At 36.7% G+C, this 22,712-nt stretch overlaps 1 protein-coding gene across 7 annotated transcripts in view; it reads right to left on the bottom strand.

The window, feature by feature from the left end:
• Nucleotides 1–22,712, bottom strand: part of KAT6B (lysine acetyltransferase 6B) — a 186,380-nt gene that overhangs the window by 52,020 nt on the left and 111,648 nt on the right. For all 7 annotated transcript variants that reach the window (XM_038534424.1, XM_038534422.1, XM_038534425.1 and 4 more), the window contains 4 exons: nucleotides 15,880–15,988; nucleotides 4,059–4,174; nucleotides 3,736–3,817; nucleotides 1,157–1,289 (listed from right to left, as the gene is read on the bottom strand). In XM_038534424.1, coding sequence (XP_038390352.1) covers nucleotides 1,157–1,289; nucleotides 3,736–3,817; nucleotides 4,059–4,174; nucleotides 15,880–15,988 — 440 coding nt within the window. The remainder of the gene's footprint in view (nucleotides 1–1,156; nucleotides 1,290–3,735; nucleotides 3,818–4,058; nucleotides 4,175–15,879; nucleotides 15,989–22,712) is intronic.

Below are 22,712 nucleotides of genomic sequence, written 5' to 3'. Positions count from 1 at the left end.
ATGCAAAAACATATAATTTCTACTTCAAATGATGCTAATATGAAAGATTTTATTCATAAATGTTTCATGTTTGCCTCGAGAAATTAACAAAGATTCCATTTAAAAATGTCCACCAGTTAAAGGGCTTTCATAAAAAAAAAAAAAAAAAACCACTATGAAGGAACATGCATTTTCTATTTCTACTTTGGAAGACAAAGGTGCAGGAGAAGATGGTTTTTCTGAGAGCAGGTAAGGTAGTGAATTGCTTCAGATAAAATTAGGGATAAGTGTAGCAAAGTAAGGAAGACCTGGTGTTTGTTCATAGTGTGTGCAGAGCATCTATTCATTTCTACAGCACAATGACCCTAAGCTTCAAGAAACAGATGATGCTTTTATTGATAGAACTAAGATGGTCTTACTGATAGAACTACTTTAGGTATTCAACTCCTTATTTCATGTAGATCATCAACCCTACACATCCATTTCTCCCCTTATCCATTCTCTACTTCTAATTCTTGCTAAATGTTCTACTGGGCTTTAATGGCAACAGGTTGGTAGAAATAAGGTTATCACAGCAGATGTGCAGGCAACTGCGAATATATCATTTCATATGTATGTCTGCACACATGTGCATATACCGAATGGTTCTAACTCTTTGTGTGCAAACATGGGACAGTCATTTACATGTTTCTCAGAAGCTCCTATTTCATAAAAGGGATCTTAGATGCTGTAACACTAAATTAGCACCAGAAAAGAGAAGTATTTTTTTCTAAAATGCTATCCGGAGTGACAGGAGATTCACTTATAGATGTGAACAAATCCCTCTCTTGTTTTAAAATCTCCATAAAAATATTTATATAATTAAGCTCTTCTAATGCTCAGCCAGTAATAAAGTAAGCAGAATGATTGTTTCCAATTCTTACATTCTGCTTCCATCCTGCTGCTTGAAAAATGTCACTTAGCATCACAGATACTGCCAACAGAAGATCCCCAAATGCCAATTGTAATTAAAAATGTTATTTTCAAAAAATTTCCACAGCTTATATAAAAGGAAAACTATTCCTCATCCCGAGTTTGTAGAATGATGCTAAAAAGTTAATGGAATCTAAGGGGGTTACAATCGCCTATATTTTAAAGCAGAACATAAAAGATTTCTTTTGATAAGATCTCAACCTACAACAATCGTTGCTTTAATTTATTTTTCGGTCGTCCAATGGGTTTTGCATATCGTCGTTTTATTTGTGCAGCTTTCTCATGAAGTAGTTTTCTTCCCTTTTTCTTTGGTCTGCAGACTTGGCAAATCCACATCCCTGAATTAATATATATATGAGAAAAATATTTTAATGTTTCATTTTAGGAGAAGATATTATATATAAACTGCAGCTGAAACAAGCTGCCCAAGGATGCCTGTATGTAGAACTTTCATTCCAGAAGGTAGGTCATTCCCTTGTGTCATCCTCCTCAGGAAGCCCTCGTTAAAGATCAGTTTCCCCTCCAGGGTCACAGTGGTGAGAGCAGAGGGTGCCCCTATCCCGAACCCTTCCTAGAAGCTTTTCCCAACATGTCACCAAACCTCCCTCCACCACATAAACACACAGGAAAACCCAATCCTGTCAGATATTATATATCTTTCGATTAGAGGGAGACATATTCAAGCCAATAGTTTTTGGAATTTCTGGTAAAAATTTTTTTTGTTTTATTTCTTTCTGGAAATCTTCCACACTAAAAAACAAAAAACAACAACAAAAAAATCAGTATAAAATATAATTTATGATTTAAAACAGAATTTTTAAGTACTCTGGAGCTGCAATAATTAAAACTATACATCTGGCATAGGGAAATAAGTCACTGGACAAGAATTTTTAGATCAAAAAACTGAAGCCTATAGAAAAGTTTAGCATATCAAAAGGTCGTATTTCAAGTCAGTGGGGAAAGGATGAAATGACTCAGTGAAGTGGTGATAGAACAAACAGCCATCTATATGGAAGGAAAAGAATTACTTCCTATCCTTTATAAAAATAAATTCTGGGCAGATGAATATTATGACAAAATTAAATGTTAAAAGTACCAGGAAAAATATGTGGATATTTATTTAATTTTAGCATGACTGACATTTAAGACTGAAGCCATAAAGACAAAGATTCATGGATTGGACTACATAAAAATATAAAAAGCTTCTACAAATCAGTAAGAAAAAGGTGAAAACATCAAGAGAAAAATGATTAATGGGTAAAACCAAGCATTTTACAAAGATGATATACGAACAGCCAATAATCAAACACAAAATACGTTCACAATCTCACCGCTTAAAGAAAAAAATGATCAGACATCTTTTTTCTCTATTATCAAATTGGTACACATTTAAATAAGAGCACTGTATTTCATCGATTCTGACACTATTGATTATAAACAGTATCTGATTTTTTTTTAATGTGTCTTAGACTCAATGAAATATAGTAATGGTGAGTGTTGGTCATAATACAGGGAAACAGGTATTCTCACACACTGGTGGTCGGTCTGAAAACTGATACAACCTTTCATGTACATAGCCTTTGATCCAGCAATTCCTCCCCTAGGCATTTATCTTAAGGAAATAATTGTGGATGGAAAAAATTGAAAACATTTGTAATGTCCACCATAGGGACTTGGTTAGGTAAGTTAGGGTTTGTTTATACATGGGGTTGCAAAATCAAATATATTCAGAAGCCACCCAGCAATAATACATATGACTGAAGCAAGCTGGAATTCAAGACAAGAGGGAGGAGTGATAATTGGGACAAGTTTGAACATGGATCCTCCACCTAAAGGATGCAAATTAAAAATTATAAAAATGTTGTACCAGCTCGCCTGTCATACATTTAGAAGTCTTAAAAATATATGTAGTACCAACAATGCCTAACTGAGGTACATAGTCATCAGGTTTGTAACCCCTGCTCTATACTCTGGAGTTCTTTGCACTCGTTAAAAACTGTGTTCAGGAGAAGATTTAATGATGTGGGGTTGTTAGAATCTCATAAAGATGGAAAAAACATAAGATTACAAAAACATGTATAGAATGTTCCAAGTCCTTTTTTAAAAAAGGTGTATAGAGAGCTGGGAAGGAATTTCTAACTGATCATTCTTATTCCTTTTTGTCAATCTATATTTACTAAAACTTTCACAATAAAAAATAAATAAATTTTATAGAGAGGCAGTTATTTTTAATGTTGAATGGATTATAAAGTGAAGAAAAAGAGGCCAAGCTAGCCTTACTTACACAATAGAGACAAAAATCCATATGCCATATGAATATATTCATGTAAAATACTTCAGATGCTCAAGTTCAAATTATCAACTAATGGCTAAGAAAAGTTAGATGGCTCCTGTAGTAGGACTTTGGAGACATCATTACAACTATCATACAAAACTAGGTAAGTTCTCACTTCTGAACACGGTACTGAATAATATGGAGAATGTTCTAAACTTCAGACCTACCTAATCTAAACTTATTCCAATAAGGAAATGGTTTTGGGACAGGAACACTCTTCTCCCCACCCTCCCCACCCCCCCGTGCCGGAATTATCTGAGTCTTTATTATATACACTACCCGCAAACTAAATGCTTTTACACTCCTCTGTTTACAACCTATGCCAAACCCACAAGTATAAGGAAGGTGGGAGGGATGAATAAATGCTTACGGAACCTGTATACCTCTGAGCAGGACAAGGCTAATGAGTATGTAATAAAACAGATTTTTACTATGGTTTAAAAGTTCACCTTTTGGCATTCTGGAAAGTGGGGGGTCACAGCACTCCATATGGAATCCTCTGTCACAGGAGTCACAAAAAAGCATATTATCCTGTAAGATAACATATTAGAGAGTAACTGAACCTGAAACCAGCTGTAAAAGGCCACAAATTCTTCTATTATCTGATTAATAATAATAAAATATAATGAAGGGGCAGAACGATCTGTGTTGAAATTTGACATCAGATGTATTTAAATCTTTAAAAGGAAAAGAGCACCAGTCTACAAAAATGAAAAACCTTAACACTGAAAACCAGCAATTTACCTGATGGATTATGGAGAGCCATACTTACTGCATTTTTGCCTTGGATTCTACATGCACTGCAGGTCTTGCATTCGATGCACTGCCACCTTAAGGCCTTTACATTTGTTGTTAATTCAGGACAAAATTTCAGACAGGATGGGTGTCCTATAAGAATAAAAAGCAAATTGCTTTATGGGAATGGTGTTTAGGGTTTTGAAACTCTCATTCCCTCATGTTTGATAGATAGCAACAATGTCCATTAAAGACCTCAAGAACTTGAAAATGCAAAAAGATAAAAAAATTCAAATTATACTTCCCTTTCTACCTCCCCCACCCCACCCCCACATGTAACTGAGTGACTATACAGATGTTTCCCTAAGAGAAATTTGGGAAATTTATACCAGTTCCCACCACAAGGCTTGGAGAACTTGAAGATAACGTATGTTCCAAGCATGTTCTCATCCCTGTGCCTTCGGTTCAGCTGCTGGCCTGGCCTCCTCATCAACCACCATTTACCCAAAATTTGCTGGTTTACTGGACTGTGAGAAGAGTATTAAAGTCCAAATAAATCCTGCTCTATGTAATGAAATCATAAAACTTAAAACGACAGCTAACAAAAAAAAAAAAAAAAAGGGCTGCTTAACGATACAATTACAAATGCAAAAAAAAAAAAAAACCCATTATTACACAGAGAATATGCCATTGCTGAGATATACAGAGAAGATACCATTGCCATTTTGCCCCTGGGTCCCTGAATTTAAATTCTAAAAGTAGGAGCAGAAATTTGGATTTGGGAGTTAAGAAGTTGCCATAATGATCCAAGAAGCATACCCTTGGCAGGTTTCCCCCATTTTTCTGAGTATTCAACTTTTTTCACACTGTTTTGAGCACATTTTTTCATCTAGCTTCACTCACATCAAGGAAGAAAACTGGGAACCGGGGGGAGGGGGGGCGGGGGGAACAACACCATTCAACAAAACTACCTGGGCCATACTGAGTCAGAGATTCCTCCTAAAGGTTTAGAGACTGTGAGCCTAGACTCTTTGGAAGACAGTTCAGTTTAAAATGGGATGGTCTTTTATCACACAAACCTGAGGTTTCTAAACTTCATTTTATTTTTCTAAATCTGGCCTTAAAATAGTAAGAACATTAGTAAATCCCATGTGAAAGAACTTATAACCAAGCTGCAAAAGAAACCTGAGGGTAATAAAAAAAGCAGATTCTGCAATTTCAAAACTGTTTTATAATTTCCTGACTTTGGCAGGCTCATTGTTTAAATATGTATTTTGGATTGCTGCCAAAAAGGTCCTCCTCCCTAAAGCTTAACAGGTGCTTCATAAAATTCCACCCACTAGGAGATTTGGCTTTTTGAAGTAAAAACATTCAAAATCAATCATCAATACCGTTAATAAAGCATACTATTCCTGAGTTAAAAAAAAAGATCCAAACATCTGTATTTAAGATGTTGAACAAATAAAATGTTGTCATAGGATTACAACCTCGGGCTGTAGAGACACCCAGGCAGATCCATTTAACCTATGACACCATTCTTTTATAAGGGCTCCTCTCATTCAAATGAGAAGTACAGAGGGAGGAAGTTGAAATATATAAAAATGGTATCAATCACCTCTTTCTGCTTAGGAATAGCAAACAAAGACAGCTTGCTTGTCTACTTTAAAAAGTATACTCTGAAGGGGGAGCAGAGAGATCTACTTTGATCACGGATTTCCACCCCCCCCCTTTATATAGTTATGGGGGTAAGAACTCAAATTTTAAAGAACAGCAATTTAAATTCCACCCTTAAAATAGGTCCCATCAGCTTAAAAGTATACCATTTACTTCTCTTTTTCCCCCTTTTTATTACTTCCTGTAAGTCATACATCACTGGCACATATGACCTCAATTTCATGCACTACATTTTTCTCTACGTTTAAATCTGCTTTTGTACTTTGTAGCTTAATATTTAGTAACTAGGGTAATTCACATCTTATTATATAGTTTACTATTTATTCTCACAGAGATCCTATGAAAATACTTTTTAATAATAACACATTTTGAAAATTAATGGATTTCAGCCACTGTCAATCAAGAGCAAGGAATAGTCTTCCTCTTATTGCTTTTTCTCACTTTAAGCAGTATTATATCTCAAAACAACCATTTAAGCTACCCTATCAAATTCTAAAATCTTCAGCCTATCTTTCCGTTAAGCAGCAATCTTACCTTTATTTAACTCAAGAGAATTGGCCATAGATCCCTTCCAGCTCTAAATTTCTATAATTCTGTAAAGGAAGCTGAGGGATGAAGAACCATTTCCATTTTATTTTCTTATGACCACTTTAAATAACACAAAAGACTGAGTCTTGATATACCACTACACAATTTTACTAATTAGATAAAGGATAAAAATGGTACTACTAATAAAATTCCTTATCTCTCATTTAACCATTCCATAAACTCAACAATTCCCTCTAAAATGTAGGATCTCTCTGCTGACACAATTCATAATGGTTTGTCTTTTTAGAGTTTGTTTTACTTTTGTGATGTGTAGTTTATCAGATGTGAGAGCATAATATGTATTTATTCACTCATTCATTCTTATTACAAACACATATGAAGCACTAGTCACTTTAAGTAGTTTTATCCAGCAAAACCAAAGGAATATTGTTTAAAATTTAACAAGTACCAATGAAACCACAAACCAGTAGAAATAATTTTTGGAGGAAGTACTGTGGGAGAAAAAAAAAACATGGGTTCTGTAGTAGATAGAACAATGTCTATGCCACAATCCTTTGTATCCTGTACCTATATTACCTGACATGGTAAAGGGGACTTGGCAGGTATGTCTAAGAGCACAGGGCTTAAGAGGACGAAATTATCCTCGGTTATCTGGGTAGGCCCAATCTAATCATGAGTACTTAAAAGCAGACAATCTTTTCCAGATGGGTTAGTAAAATGAGATGAAAAAGGAAGGACATGAAAGATTCCACCCAGCTTTGATAGCTTTGAAGACAGAAGAATGGGGAGACAAGCAGCCAAAAAATATGGGTGGCCTTTGGAAGCTAGGAATGCCATTCACCTAACATCCAGCAAGAAAATGGGGATCATGGCACAGCCAACATCATACTCAATGGTGAAAAACTGAGAGCTTTCAGGATGCCTGGGTGGCTCAACTGATGACTCTTGGTCACAGGGTCATGAGCCCCATGTTGGGTAGAGATTTTGCTTAAAAAATAAATAAGTAAAATCTTAAACAAAAACAAAAGCTGAGAGCTTTATCCCTAAAATCAGGAATAAGACATGAATGTCTGCTCTTACCATTTTTATTCCAAAGAATACTGGAAATCCTAGCCATGGCAATCAGACAAGAAAATAATAAAAGGCAGCTACACTGGTAAGGAAAAACTAAAACTTTCACTACTTGCAGAAGACATGATAGACTGCATCGAACACCCAAAGACACCACCACCATAAACTACTAGCACTAACAAATGAATTCAGTAAAGTCAATATATATAAAAATCAATCTACAGAACTCTGTTGCATTTCTATAGGCCAATAATGAAGCAGCAGAAAGAGAAATTAAGAAAATCCCATTTACAATTGCACCAAAATTAATAAAAAATACTTAGGAATAAACTTAACCAAAGAAGTGAAAGACCCACATTCTGAAAAGTATAAAACATTGAGAGAAATTCAAGATGATGCAAAGAAACAGGAAGACATTCAATGTTCGTGGATTCGTGGATTGGAAGAATATATATTGTCAAAATGTCTATACAACCCAAAGCCATCTACAAATTTAATGCAATTCCTATCAAAATACCAGTAGCATTTTTCCTAGAACTAGACCAAACAATCCTAAACTTTGTATAGAACCACTAAAGATCCTGAAAGACCAAAGCGATCTTGAAGAAGAAAAACAAACCTGGAGGTATCACATTCAGATTTCAAGTTATATACAAAGCTGCAGTAATCAAAACATTATGGAACTGGCACAAAAATAGACACATAGATCAATGGAACAGAATAAGAAGCCCAGAAACAAACACACAATTATATGGCCAATTAACCACTGACAAACAAGGCAAGAATATGCAATGGGAAAAAGACAGTCTAGTCTCTTCAACAAATGGTGGTGGGAAAATTGGACGGCTCCCCGCAAAAGACTGAAGCTGGTCCACTTTCTTATACCACTGACAAAACAAACTCAAAATGGATTAAGGACCTAAATATGAGGCCTGCAACCATAAAAATCCTATAAGAAAGCACAGGAAGTAACTTCTCTTCAATGGCTGTAGCAACTTTTTTTCCGGATATGTCTCCTGAGGCAAGGGAAATGAAAGCAAAATTAAACCATTGGGACTACATGAAAATTAAAAAGCTTCTGCATAGCAAAGGAAACAATACACAGAACTAAAAACAGGCTACTGAATGGGAGAAGATATTTGCAAATGACGTATCAGATAAAGCATTAGTATCCAAGATATATAAAGAACTTATAAAACTCAACACTGAAAAACCAAATTATCCAATTACAAAATGGGCAGAAGGTATGAACAGACATTTCTCCAAAGAAGACATACAGATGGCTAGGAGATACATGAAAAGATGCTCATCATCACTTATCAGGGAAATACAGATTAAAATACAATACAATATCACCTCATACCTGTCAGAATGGCTAAAATAAGAAACAACAAGTGTTAGTGAAGATGTGGAGAAAAAGGAGCCCTCGTATACTGTTGGCAGGAATGCAAACTGGTGGAAAACAGTATGGAGGTTCCTCAAAAAATTAAAAATAGAATTACCATATAATGCAGTAACTGCACTACTGGGTATCAACCCAAAGAATCAAAATCACTAATTCAAAAGGATATATGCATCCTGATGTTTATAGGAGTATTATTTATAACAGCCAAATCATGGAAGCAGCCCAAGTGCCCATTGATAGATGAATAGATAAAGATGTGGTGTATGTGTGTGTGTATAGCAGAGTATTATTCATCAATAAAAAAGAATGAAATCTTGCCATTTGCAACAACATGGATGGATCTAAGAGTATAATGCTAAGCAAAATAAGTCTATCAGAGGAAGACAAATAAATACCATATGATTTCATTCATACGTGGAATTTAGGAAACAAAATAAACAAAGAAAAAAAAGACAGTCAAACCAAAAAACAGACTTTACTATATAGAGAACAAACATATGTCACCAGAGGGGAGGGGAGTAGGGGATGGGTGAAATAGGTGAAGGGGATTAAGAGTACATTTCTCTTGATAGAGCACTGAGTAATATTTAGAGTTGTTGAATCACTATATCATATACCTGAAACTAATATAACACCATACATTAACCATATGGAATTAAATATATATATAATATATAAAAATACATAATATAAATAATATTCACATTAGCTTCATGGTAAAAGAGATTCCCAAATGTATAGGGGGTGAAGAGATAATACAGAAAGCTTCCGGTTACTGATCCTGAGTTGAGAAAGCACATTCATAGTGGAATCAGAGAAGAAATCCAGACTGGATCCCTGAAGAGCAAGAGAGGCAAATTCTTTGGACATTTTTAAATTTATTTCTACTAGATTAGATTCTATTTTCTCTATCTTGTGTGATATTTTTTCAAATATCAGGAAATATTATCTTGGAAAATAACTTTGCCATCTTTTTTTTTTTAAGATTTTATTCATGAGAGACAGAGACAGAGGCGCAGGCAGAGGGAGAAGTCGGCCCCATGCAGAGAGCCCGATGTGGGACTTGATCCCAGGTCTCCAGGATCACACCCTGGGCTGAAGGCAGCGCTAAACCACTGAGCCACCTGGGCTGCCCCCTTTGCCATCTTTATAAGATGACTTCTGAAATATATACAAGTATTTGTTTAAAGAAAAGAAGAAGGAAGGGGAAGGAAGGGGAGGGTAGGAGGGAGTGAGGGAAGGAGGAAGAAAGAAAAAGAAAGAGAAAGAAAGGAAGAAAAAGAAAAAAGAAAAGAAAAGAAAAGAAAGAAACCAAGAAAGACACGAAGAAGAAAAAGCACGACAAGCACAAAACCACCCCGAACCCGAAAGACAAGAAAACCCTCCGAAAGCACCCCCCGTTCCAAGCCAGAAGACGAAGAAAGAAGAGAAATAAGAAGAAGAAAGAAGAAAAAAAGAAAGAAAAGAAAAAAAGAAAGAAAGAAAAAGATAGATAATGGAGGGCTTGGTCCTACAAACAGAGGAAGTGAGTTCTGTCAACAACTTTGTGGTCATTTACAGCAGCAAGGGAAAACTAATGAACACTCTAACACTGGGTCCCTTGGACTGGCTATCTGACCAACCATCTATCCATCTGAGATACAATAAGGAAAAAGGACAGACATTTTAGATCACATAGTCTCTAGCAGGAAAGAGACACATTAAATCAGAATTAGAACTAACGTGTGATAATAGATGGCTCAGAGATATGGGCAAATCTAGCAGGAGGTTAGAGGAAGTGCTCCCTCAAGAAGAAACCCATAGGATGAGTGGGATTAGATGGGGCCAGTGGAGGTGCAAGATGGAAGAGGTAGCAAGTGCTGGGGAAAAGGGGAACATGGCACACTCACAGAGGAAGGGTTCAGTAGAACTACTATGCACAATATGAGGGGGAAGTGATGCAGAAGAGGGCTAACCAAGAGAGGGTCTGGAGGCTATAGTAAAGAATTTGAATTTTTCCTAAGGGCAATTGGTAGCCACTCAACTAAATCTGTGAATAGATTTCACTTAGCCTGCAGCATGGAAAAATGGATGAGGGGTGGGGGGTAGGGGATTAGATTTAGGTTATTACAATAGGAGACCTGAGGGGGTCTGGTGGGAGTGTGTGGATATAGAGAATGTGGGATATACATGAGAACATACAATCAAGATACTTTTGGTGATTCCTTGGTGTGAGAGAAGAGGACAGAGGATGGCTTGTGGCCATCGTGAGTGGCCAGTCATGTGCTGTTGGCTGCAACAGGAGATCCCTAAGAAGTACGAGGTTAGTTTGCTCAGATTTCTGTTGTTGCTGTCATGTTTGTTGCTTTGGGGTGGCAGGGATCCTGCAAGGATACTTAATTCTGAGATACCTAGAGGGTGCGAAGGACAGAAGCCTGAAGAAACGTTCGGGGATGGATAGAGACAAAGGAGCTAACAAGAGACGTGTGAAAGGAAGTGGTGACAGAAGACAACACAGTATCAGAAAAGCCAAAGGAAATGAACATTTAAGGCAGAAGATTTCCAACAGACCAAACAGAGCTGAGGACTGGTTGGTGTGACCTGAAAGATGTACACTAGAGTCTAATACAGACGGAAAACTGACCTCTGGATTTTGCTGCCGCCCTGCATGATGTCAGTGCAACAAAAGGGCAGGTACCAGGTTTCTGCTTCCTGCTTCTCCGCTTGTGGGCTCGAGGAAGCTGGGGCTCACCGATCCTGCCCTCTCCCACCTCTGTACTCCTCTCTGGGTTCCATCCTTACGTTTCTCTCTGGTCATGGGTCTCCTTCCCAACCTAACCATTCAATCTGTGTCTACTCAATGTGATCCTGGATATCCAGCCAACAAATCTCTGAGGACTTTTGTCCAGTGACCTTAACCCACTAGGTGATGTCTTAACTAGGTTTATTCATCAGCATACCGCACCTCACAGCTGATCGGAGAGCAGAGTTTTGTCCAAGGCTGACTACACACATAAAGACAAACCCAGAAGAGACTTCAGGTGTCTTGAGGGCAGACGGAGATTTGGCGCCACAGATCCTGTGCCCTTTGCTGTACACAAGGTGTTTTTTTCTTACCTTCCCAGCTGCATCACAGCAGCCTCTCTCTTGCTCCCGGTTTCAATGAGCTTCCACTTAGAATGATGCTGTAATTTTGAACTGTACACTTATCTTAGATTTGCTAATTTGAAAACACACATGCACACAACTCATCTGTAAGTAAGATTTAACCACCCAGCAATCTGAGCAGCAGACACAAAATTTCATTTGGTATAATATCTAATACTTATGTGAAGCTAATTAAAGATAATTTGGTCTTAATGAGGCAAAGAGAATATAACAGTGTTAATTTCAAAGTAGGCTGATCCATGAAAGTCAAGTAAAATCACTTCCTAGGCCCAACATTCCCAAAGACCTAAATATGACTATCTGATGATTCCCACAGTCGTTATTAGTGGTTAGAATGAATAATCCTTCACATCTGTTTTATAGTTCCTGATGATCTTCATATCACTGGATGCTCATGACTACCCTACGGATGCAGGGATGTGGATATAGCATCTGCATTCACATTTTATAGATATGAAAACTGCAGTTACACAGCCAGTAAGCAGAAGCCTGGAAAACTGTATTTGAGGCTGTGCACTCTGCACCTCACCTCATATTTTTACTACCTGCAAACTTGAATTATTTTTTCAAAGGAACTTTCAGCAGGAAAAACATAGTTAAAAGAAAATACTGCCCATTTGTAGCACTGAGCCACCTTAAAAATAGAGACATTTCTAATTGGCTTACTTTATGATGTAAGGAGAAGGAAACATTTATTACTCACATCTATGAAATCTAAGCAGAGTCTAAGTGTGACATCATACAAATGGTACTTCAGACACAGGCGACTAGAAATCAACAGGCACATATGGGAAACACATTTAAGAATGATCCTCCTTATGGGTTGCCATCTATATTTCCTTTTTCTGGTTTTATACGGCTACGGGTATTTTTTTCACATAAACATTTTACATTAGGGAGTCCTTTGATCATTACAAACCGTTTCAATTCAATCTTAGAACCAATGGACTCTTCTGAGTGTGAGATAGTGGCCATTTCCATAGGGCAACTAGGGGTACGACCCATTCTGTAATTCTCACTATAGAAACTGGACTGGACCATGCCAATGGGGCTTCCACCATTATCAGAAGGTACTATTGAGCCATGCCACCCTATTTTATTACCTTTGCTCAATAATCATCAAGTGTCACAATGGAACATCATAACTACAAGAATTCCCTCCCAAGCTCTCCAAAGAACAACTATATTTTACTTTCATTCTTCTATTTAAAGAGTAGTACAAAGCGGGGTCTGCTCCTCTGATCTACCAGATGAACTGAATGTCTACAATGCATCTTCCTGAGACAGGAACAATGTTTTTTTTCTTGACTAAAGTAGCTAAATCCAGATTGGCACTGTATATTCAAGAGAGTATTAAATGAACCTCGACACTGAGCCAGATCCCAAGGTGGAGTCCAGAGAAGTTCTCTTAGCCATCCTCTACCCTAAACAAAGGGACATGATGCCCTCAGGGATTGAATTTCTGTCATGACCCATACCTTGACTCCAAAGCCTCAGCGTTTTTCAACCTGAAAGGAGGGAGGAGAGGGGGGACTGGCTCACAAAATGACTCTAGCTATATAAGCCTTCCAACACAGTATCCTTAGTGCATTCTTCTCCATTTGTTAAAAGAGAAAACATAACATTATACCTACATACCCTGGTAAAGTAAGAAACTTGAGGGAAAAAAAATTTCGGTGACCTCAAAGTATAAAGGAAATCAAACCTCTCCTTTGGCAGGTTTTCAATTTGGGAAAGACGAAGGGAGATTGATTACATCAGAAAATCTAAGATCTACCTGTTTAGAATTACACCTTTATATCTTGTGAAGGAGGCCTTGGAGTTATGATCTAGTAGATAATGATCTCAAATTCCTTATCAACTCAAGTAAGTGTATCAGCAGAGGTAAGGAAATATATGAAGGGAACTTTTCTTCCCACATTTAAGAGCATTGTTAATCTGTCTGGGAGCCCAGACACATAGATACTCAAAAATAAATAAATAAATAAATAAATAAATAAATAAATAAATAAATAAATAAATAAATAAATAAATAAGGCAGTGAAGGTAGTTTCTAAAGTATTACCTTAAAAATCACAAAGGGTAAACCCTAGACAAGTGAACACAGCTAAACTGATCAGGCAGTTAAACAAAAGAATAATTCATTCAGAGTGAGCCTCGTGAGAAAACCCAAAAGATAACTCCAGAGTCAGAACTGATGAGTGAGAGGCTACCTCACCAGGATGAAACAGAGAGATTGTAGGGTTGAAATTTATTAAACTGAACATACAGATAATGTTTCCATGCCCTTTTGTCACTATCCATGATACCATGGGCAGGTAAAGAATTTTAATGAATCTGTAAAGCCCATCAAAAAGAGTGTCAGAATCCATTTCTCAGGCAGAGTTTGAAATGTCTTATTTCCAAGGCTCTCCTCTCCTAGCCGGGTCCTGAAAGCTGCAGAACCACACAGAGCTCATCCAGTTAAATCTTTTTAAGAGGAGGAAGAATCATTACATAACACTGGCATTCCTCAGTATGAAACATTTCCTCTAGCCAACCATCAAGTGGCTGTCAAAAATGATGATAAGCTTTGGAATTACCTGCGGCAATCAAGGACAATATCCAACACGCCAAATAATGACAATGGCTGACGTTTATAGCACACTTGCCATAGTGTTGTAGACCCTGTCCTAGGCTATTACGCCCACAAAATCCAAGAGGTAGGTGCTACCAGCATCTAATTTTCTAGTGAGGAAATCAAGGCACAAAATAGTTAAGTAATTAACTCCAGGCAAAGGAACTGGGCTATGGCTGGCTCTTGAGTTTTTCTTAACCACTACACTATACTGACTTCCTGAACGATAGTATGCTATATGGTATTTTGCAGGTTTGTTTTTGTTTTTAAAGATACCCATAATTAAAGAAATACTTGGTTGTGAATGTTAAAATAACACTGGGGAAAAGTTTCAGTAGGCTGAGAGAAGAAAATGTAAAGATTAACACAAAGAGATTATATTTTAAAAGTCCAATTAACTACTATTCAATCTGTTGAGGGTGTATATGTGTGTGTGTGTGTATGTGTGTGTGTATATATACACTTTGCTCATCTACCTCTCCCTCTGCCCTTCCCCCTGCTCACGTTCTCTATCTCTCCCTTAAATAAAGAAAAAAATTTTATATAAGTATAACATACATATACATAACCTAGGCAACTAACTATAGCACACGATCAGCTAAAAGGAAGACTGGCTTGGTAAGACAAAGTCTTTCCATGTAAGCACAATTTGACTTTTATTTTCCATTTTATTTTATTTTATTTTTATTTTCCATTTTAAAGGCTGGTCTTAAAATCTTAGATTGAGAAAAAGGCAGGGGTATCAGTACCTTGACAGTATTTTGAATAATATTGCAATTTGCCAACGGTCAGTCCCGTGTCCCCACCTACCCATTCCTTGATTTCAACGTCACTTTCTATTTGACCACTCTTTTGCTATCTTACTATAGGCGGTTTGAGTTTTTTTCATGCCTAATGATTTCTTGATTCTGTCATTGCAGTTCTCCAGGATACTGCCCCTTTCATTTACTCACACAGAGCTGGGTTGTAATACTAGATTTCACCAGTAGGCGTCATGACCTGAAACACTACATCTTCCAACTCCAGTGTCTCATAAACTGAGACTGAGGGTTATAGAAAACAAGTGTTCTAGTTGTATTCAGCTTAAAAACTTAGAATTCATTATACTGAATTTACCTGCAATATAAAACACTCCCTAGTGAATTACTAATGCTGGTATGAAATCAAAGCTTAATTATAAATATTAATATATAGTGTTATACAAACATATATAATATCTTTGTCACTGCTAATATACTTACCTTTCTTCCCTCTACCTGCACTTACTTTTAAAATTTACAACCTATGCTATAACCAAATAATTGCTTTAAAAAACAAATGCAAGTGTGATAGAGATATAAATAACATAGCTATAGAAGAGGCACTGTACAGACATACAAAACAATACCAACTTACCGCTACTGCCACAATCTGCACAAGAGAGGAGTTCTTCTGGTTTCTTTTCACGATTTGATTCCTTAGTCCCCAAACAGAAGCTACATATCGGAATGGGATCAGCACGGGGCTATGATAAAATTAAAATGGAAAAATACTGTCAGTTTTCCATTTCAAAATTAAAAAACATTACAGTCAAAGGCAAAAACACTGCTGAATAAGGTATTCCAATCAACATTTTCTAATAAAAAAAGTCTCCTTAATTATTTGATGCTAAACTATTACCTAAATAATGCATTTAAGGGTAATATGTAAGATACAGAAGTAATTTTTATTAAACTAATGAAATCTAAGGCCTTTATATATTATATAACCTTGCTAAAATGAACATTATTATTAAAGATTCTTTGGGGGTGCCTAACTTAGCTGGCTCAGTCAGTAGAGCATGCTACTTGATCTCAGGGTCATGAGTTCGAGCCTCGTGTTGGGCATAGAGATTACTTTAAAAAAACATAAAAAAGGGAAATGAAATTATGGGAAATCGCAATCATTCCCATAATTTATAGGCCTATAATACATTGATTCATCTATTCAGCATTATAGTTTATGAATATCACCTAGTTGTCATTTCAGATTGTTCAAGTAAACTTTATCAAATTGGGGCACCTGGGTGGCTCAGTCAGTTAAGCATCTGCCTTCTGCTCAGGTTTTAATCCTGGGCTACTGGGATGGAGCTCTGTGTTGGGCTCCCTGTTCAGCCAGGAGTGGGCTTCTCCCTCTGCCCCTCCCCCTGCTCATGCACTCTCTCTCTCTCTTTCTCTCAAATAAATAAATATTTTTAAAAAACAAAACTTCATCAAATGTTTTAGTGCAGGTTACTATTTTTCATCTATTAAATTTTTGACGTAAAATATCGGTAAGTTTTCAGGTGATATAATAACAGAGCTGGAACTGAATAAGAACTTTAAAATTCTGTAGGGTCACCTAGGAGGCTCAAAAGATCATTAACAAGGACTTTCTGGCACCAAGGTCTTTAAAAGTAAACCACATCATGCCACACAAAGGAGATAAACTCTCAATCTCTGAAATTCCAACTTTAATAAAAAAAACAACAAAACATTTGTCTAACCCCCAGTACTCTAGCTCTCACTGAGGAAGTTGCTTTTAACAATGTATTATGTCTGCATACATCTCAGTGTCTCCATTGGTATTTATGGCTACCAGCGATGCTAATATTCCATTCATATGAATAGTTGTGCCTACAGATCTGGTCACATTTATTCTGAACAGCCAAAACTGTATGAAAATTAAAATTTTATTGCATATTCTAAGCCTTCACACATGTTGTCTCTAGCCATCTGAATGTAACTAGAACGTATTTATATTTGAATCTCATGAATCAAAAATTCAAGGCAAGAAAAGTTAGCATAATCATACATGTTTTTTAATGTAAATTAAAAACAAGACTTTGCAAGGTCTAACTTTTAAAATACACATCAGCATAGAATAAACCTCTCATTTGTTCAGCTACTTTATCCCAAATGCCTAATTAATACATCGCCTGATACACAGTAGGCACTCAAAATATATGTTAACTGAATAAATGGAAGAAACATATGCTAGTTGAAAGAAGAAACCCTCATCTCTAAGATAGTATTTCAAATGGTTATAATGATTCCAACAAATGTCTTGGTTCACTGTGAAAACATGTCATCAGAAACCAGAATTCATCTTATGACTGAGGATTTGCAAAATTGTTCAATATGATTGTTAATTTCATCTTACAATATGAGTGTTCATTATCTTGCCCTTATTTTCAGTTTAATTTGTTCTTTTAATATGCACAGGCTTTACTTTCTGAAGTAGCTATGCAAATGTGTTTTTGTAGCCCCACTTAAAAAGCAGAGTATAAAACACTTTGTACTAGAAAAACCCAAAAAGACAAGCTACAACAAATTGGTCACTGACTCTAGCCACAATTTTTTAAATGCCAGATAATCAGCACTGCATAATTATGGATCCATAGTTATTACTTGCAACTGCTCAACTGTAGTACCTTGGGAACACTTTTGTTCCTTTAAATAGCAATTAAAAGAACAATCTGGTTTTAAAGTGACAACATTCCCCTGATAGATTCTAGCTAAAACCCAGTCTTTGTACTAATGGGATTCCTGCTTTCATTTGATATAACAATGCTCAAGCCATTGCTGCCATCCTTGTGGTGATAAATAATTTACAAAATGTCACATATCATTCATGCAATGAAACAAATCCAAATCCGCAATCCCATTTTTCTTTCCCCAATGAATTTTTAGCTGTAAGAAAGACATGGCCATCAGCCAGCACTCGTGCTCATTTTTCGTTTTTAACTAAAGGTAACACAAAGGACAAAGGTTGCTAGTAGTTCATGGCCAGAAAGACTGATGTCCCGCACTCTGCCCAATAATAGAAAGCATAGATGCTATCACTTCACGCTACATTCAAGTGAACCCCACCACCACGCTGATGTATGCTCACAACCATTTATTTTAAGGATAACTATCTCACAATACTCTATAAAACCACTGCATTATACAGAAATGTCTACCCTGCTGAATTATTGATAATTCAAAGCACTTTTTGCTAACCTCAGTATAGCCGAGTCTAATTAACTTTAAAAAATTGTCACTTGTAAGAAATGGAACTTTTACAGTAATGCATGTAAATGGGTCACAAAATTATTATGATTCACTACTCTCAATCAGACTTCATATAAACTGTTTCAAAAAATAATCCCTGGTAATAGATTAAAATGGATTGTAGTCAGAAAGAGGTCCAAATAAAAAAAAAAATTAAAAAAAAAGAGGTCCAAATGAATGGCAATTCGATTCTACACAAGTCCACCACAGACAAATCATATTTAAGAGGGCTGAAAATGAAACAAAACATGTCCTAATTCTTAAATCACTTTCTTTGAAATTTCACAAAGGCACCTAACCTGTTGATCACATTTTCTTATCAACATGATTAAATATTTCAAACTAATCTCAAGAATTAACACCTATGATGGATAGGTTTAAACTCTGCAACCTGCTCAGGAAGCAACTCCTCTTCATCTCCCAAGCGATGGTCCCAGTGTAGCTGCTAGGTTAGAGGCCACATTACACTATCTCATTTAATCATCCTAACAATCCTGCCAGGAATGTTTATTATTATGTCCATTTTCTAAAAGTTCAACTGTGGAACTGTGATTCAAACACAGCTGTCTTCACTAAAGCCCATTTCTCACCTTCAGTACTTACTATCCTGCCCCCTACTTCTCTCCTCTCAGAAAAACAAACATTTAAAATTATCTTTCCATCAGTGGGAATAATGCTTTATTAATGTGCTCATAATCTTCTCCATTCAATTTCTCCCAAGACGGGGATCCCTGGGTGGCGCAGTGGTTTGGCGCCTGCCTTTGGCCCAGAGCGCGATCCTGGAGACCTGGGATCGAATCCCACGTCGGGCTCCAGGTGCATGGAGCCTGCTTCTCCCTCTGCCTATGTCTCTGCCTCTCTCTCTCTCACTGTGTGCCTATCATAAATAAAAAAATAAAAAATAAAAAATTTCTCCCAAGACCAATGGCATCTTTCTAAAACTATTTAAAAAGCAAACACTAATATCCTATAGATTATTTATTAATTACAACAGCAAAAAAAGGTACCTTAACAATGGAGACACCTCCTTAACGAAATGATCAAACCTATCACTAGTACATGACAAACTGACACTATGTGTCTCCCAAGTGTGGCATTAAAGGACTCAGCACAGCTTATGCAGTATTCTTGCTGGAATTATTTACCTCAAATCTAACCATAAGGAACAAATCAGGCAAATCCAAATTTAGGGACATTCTGAAAAACAACTGGTCTGGACTCTTCGAAAAATGTCAATGTCACCTAAGACTCAATAAAGGGCAGAACCAATTTAGGCAACTAAAGTGCCCTGAAAACTAAATACAAATATGGATTCTGGATTATTTAAAAATTACTCTGGGGCACCTGGTTGGTGCAGTTGGTTAAGCATCAAACTTTGGGTCTCAGGGTCCTGAGATCAAGCCCTGTACCCGGCTTGGCTCTCAGTGCAGAGTCTGCCCTTCTCCCCACACTCTCTTGCACTCTCTCCCTCTAGAATAAATCAAAACATCTTTAAAAATATTTACCCACAGCTATTAAGGACATTATTTGGATAATTAGGGAAATACTAAATAGTAGACAATATATAATAAACTGGATAGAACAAATTTCTTCGGTCAACACTGAAGTTGTATTTATGTGAGATTGTCCTCATTCTTGGCAATTATGTGCTGAAATATTTTGGAGTAAAGTGTCATGATGTCTATAACTTAAGTGTATATACAATTTTCCAAGCAAAACACTGGGGATGGGGAAAGGAAATAGAATAGTACCCCTCTCCACTCTTAAAAAAAGATCTACAAAGGATTGTATTACTATATAATTGGATTACAAGCATTTATAAAATAAAGTATCTCAATCCAATTAGTGATTCATGGGCAATACAGAGGACAGAGGATGTGTCAATCCATACTGTAGGATACCAACACTCTCGAGGACAAATGACCCAGTTTTCTTCAACAAATAAATTAAAAGGGAGACAGAGTGAGCAAGCAAGGAAGAGAGAACAACAGATACAGGATAAGAGCCAATAGATTAAGAGAGATTTAAAAGGCTAATATGCTGATCACAGTGTATGGTCCTTATCCTGATAAGGATTCAAATAAAGTATAAAATAAAACAAAATAGAATACCCACTAAAGGAACTGGGGCTAGTCAGCCTTAAAAAGACTATTGGAAAGGAACAAGCTGGATGTCTTCATCCAAGGGAAAGGGTTAGATTTGTTCTTCATGGCTCCAGGGTACAAAACTTGAACAGGGGGCAGCCTCGGTGGCGCAGAGGTTTAGCACCGCCTGCAGCCCAGGGTATGATCCTGGAGACCCGGGATCGAGTCCCACTTCGGGCTCCCTGCATGGAGCCTGCTTCTCCTTCTGCCTGTCTCTGTCTCTCTCTCTCTGTGTCTCTCATGAATAAATAAATAATTAAAAATTAAAAACAAAAAACAAAACTTGAACAGGGCTTACTCTAGAGGAATTAAACTTTCCAACAGAAAGGTCCAGAAATTGAATGGATTGTTTTTCCCTGCTTCCTTTATTTTCTTTTTAAAACTGTGGTAAAATATACATAATGCAAACTTTACCATCTTAACTATCTTGAAACATACAGTTAAGTGGCATTATGTATTTGTTGTACAACCAATATCACCATCCATCTCCAGAATTATTTCATCTTCCCAAACTAAAACTCTGTCCCCCTTCTACTTTCTGCATCCATGAATTAGACTATTTATTCTAGGTACCTCATATAAGTGGAATCATACAGTCTTCATGGAATAGATCATGGAGAGGCTAGATCAGGATTGTGAGGATGCCACAGAAGACAAAGCAACCTCACACAAACTGGGGATCAGGGACCCTTCAACAGTCCTTTCCAGGTCACATATTTTAATGATTCCATGGCTGGATAGTCTCTGAGGCTCTTCCCAACTCTGCTTTATTTTTTTTATTGAATTCTATTAAACTTAAGACATTTTAAAAGTCCGCAGGACTCTCAACCTCAAAATTAAATAACCTTTTCTGAGAAAACATCCTTTAATTCCAAGACAATTCACTTTCAGAAGGTTTATATTTGTTCATGGTTACTTTTGTTTCTGCCGAGAAGGAAACATGTTTGTTAACTTGTCAGTCTAAGTAAATGGAGAAAAAGAAAGTTCTTGCTAGATTGGAGCCAGCTGCACATCCTCTTTGACGATCACAAAAAGAGGTTTTGTCTCCATGATCTCTACTCAGCATAATCAGGGATACAACATAGCCCTCTCGTCCCATCATCCCCTATGGATTCATCTCCTTGAGTCATCTAGAACTTTCCTGAATCTACTTAAAAGACATACCATGTGAGTAGTTCCTAGTGTTAAAAGAAACTCAGCATTTTTCATTCATATATTCATACCTATATCATTGTATGACCTGGATTTCAATATTGATCTCTAAGCCACAGGTTTCCTCAACCATAAAAGGGCACAATAGTGTCCATGTTGTCTACTCAGGGGTTCCTAAGGCTCAAATACATGTGAGTGTGTGAAAGTACTTTGTACACTATAAAACTCTAATCAAATATTATGATTATTGCAAAATGCACTTTGGCTATAAAAATAAAAAGAACAAACAACTCCAACTCCTTAACAAACATCGGCACAAATGAATTGTTGTGGAGTTTAGAATTATTCTATAATAGACTCTGACTCTGAGTCCCCATGATAAATATTAATCTTAGAGGGTTTTTTGTTTAATGAATTAATCACGGAATAAAAGAACAGGATAGAAAATGTCTAAATGTCTTGATTGAGAGCCAAGAGGCTTGATTTAATAAAAGGAAAGGTCAAAGAAAAGGATACCAAAGGAGGAAAAGCACAAACAAATATAAAATTGTAAATGAATAATACCACAAAAATAAACAAAGATGAATATAAATCCTTTATACCCAAGTATCAAACAGTTGATCTTCAGAGAGCGTTTTCTACACTTTAGCTCAGACAACTTAATTTGGTAACTCCAAAGTGAGTTGTATAAAAGGGTTTTAAGGCTCGTCCGAATGCATCTCTTTAAATTGCACCCTTTTATCATCTTGTACCGCAATCTGAAGTTTAAGTAATGCTTTGCTGTTTACCAGAATGCTTTTGTCAAGTGTCTTACAAGTGACAAACACAAAGCCTGTGAGACAGGATTGTGGCTTTTTCTGTCTCCGTTTTACAGGGTAAG

The sequence above is a fragment of the Canis lupus genome, chromosome 4 (assembly GCF_011100685.1).
Source record: "Canis lupus familiaris isolate Mischka breed German Shepherd chromosome 4, alternate assembly UU_Cfam_GSD_1.0, whole genome shotgun sequence".
NCBI classification, from domain to species: domain Eukaryota; kingdom Metazoa; phylum Chordata; class Mammalia; order Carnivora; family Canidae; genus Canis; species Canis lupus.
The sequence above is the reverse complement of the archived record's forward strand: the minus strand, read 5'-3'. Positions and strand labels throughout refer to the sequence as shown.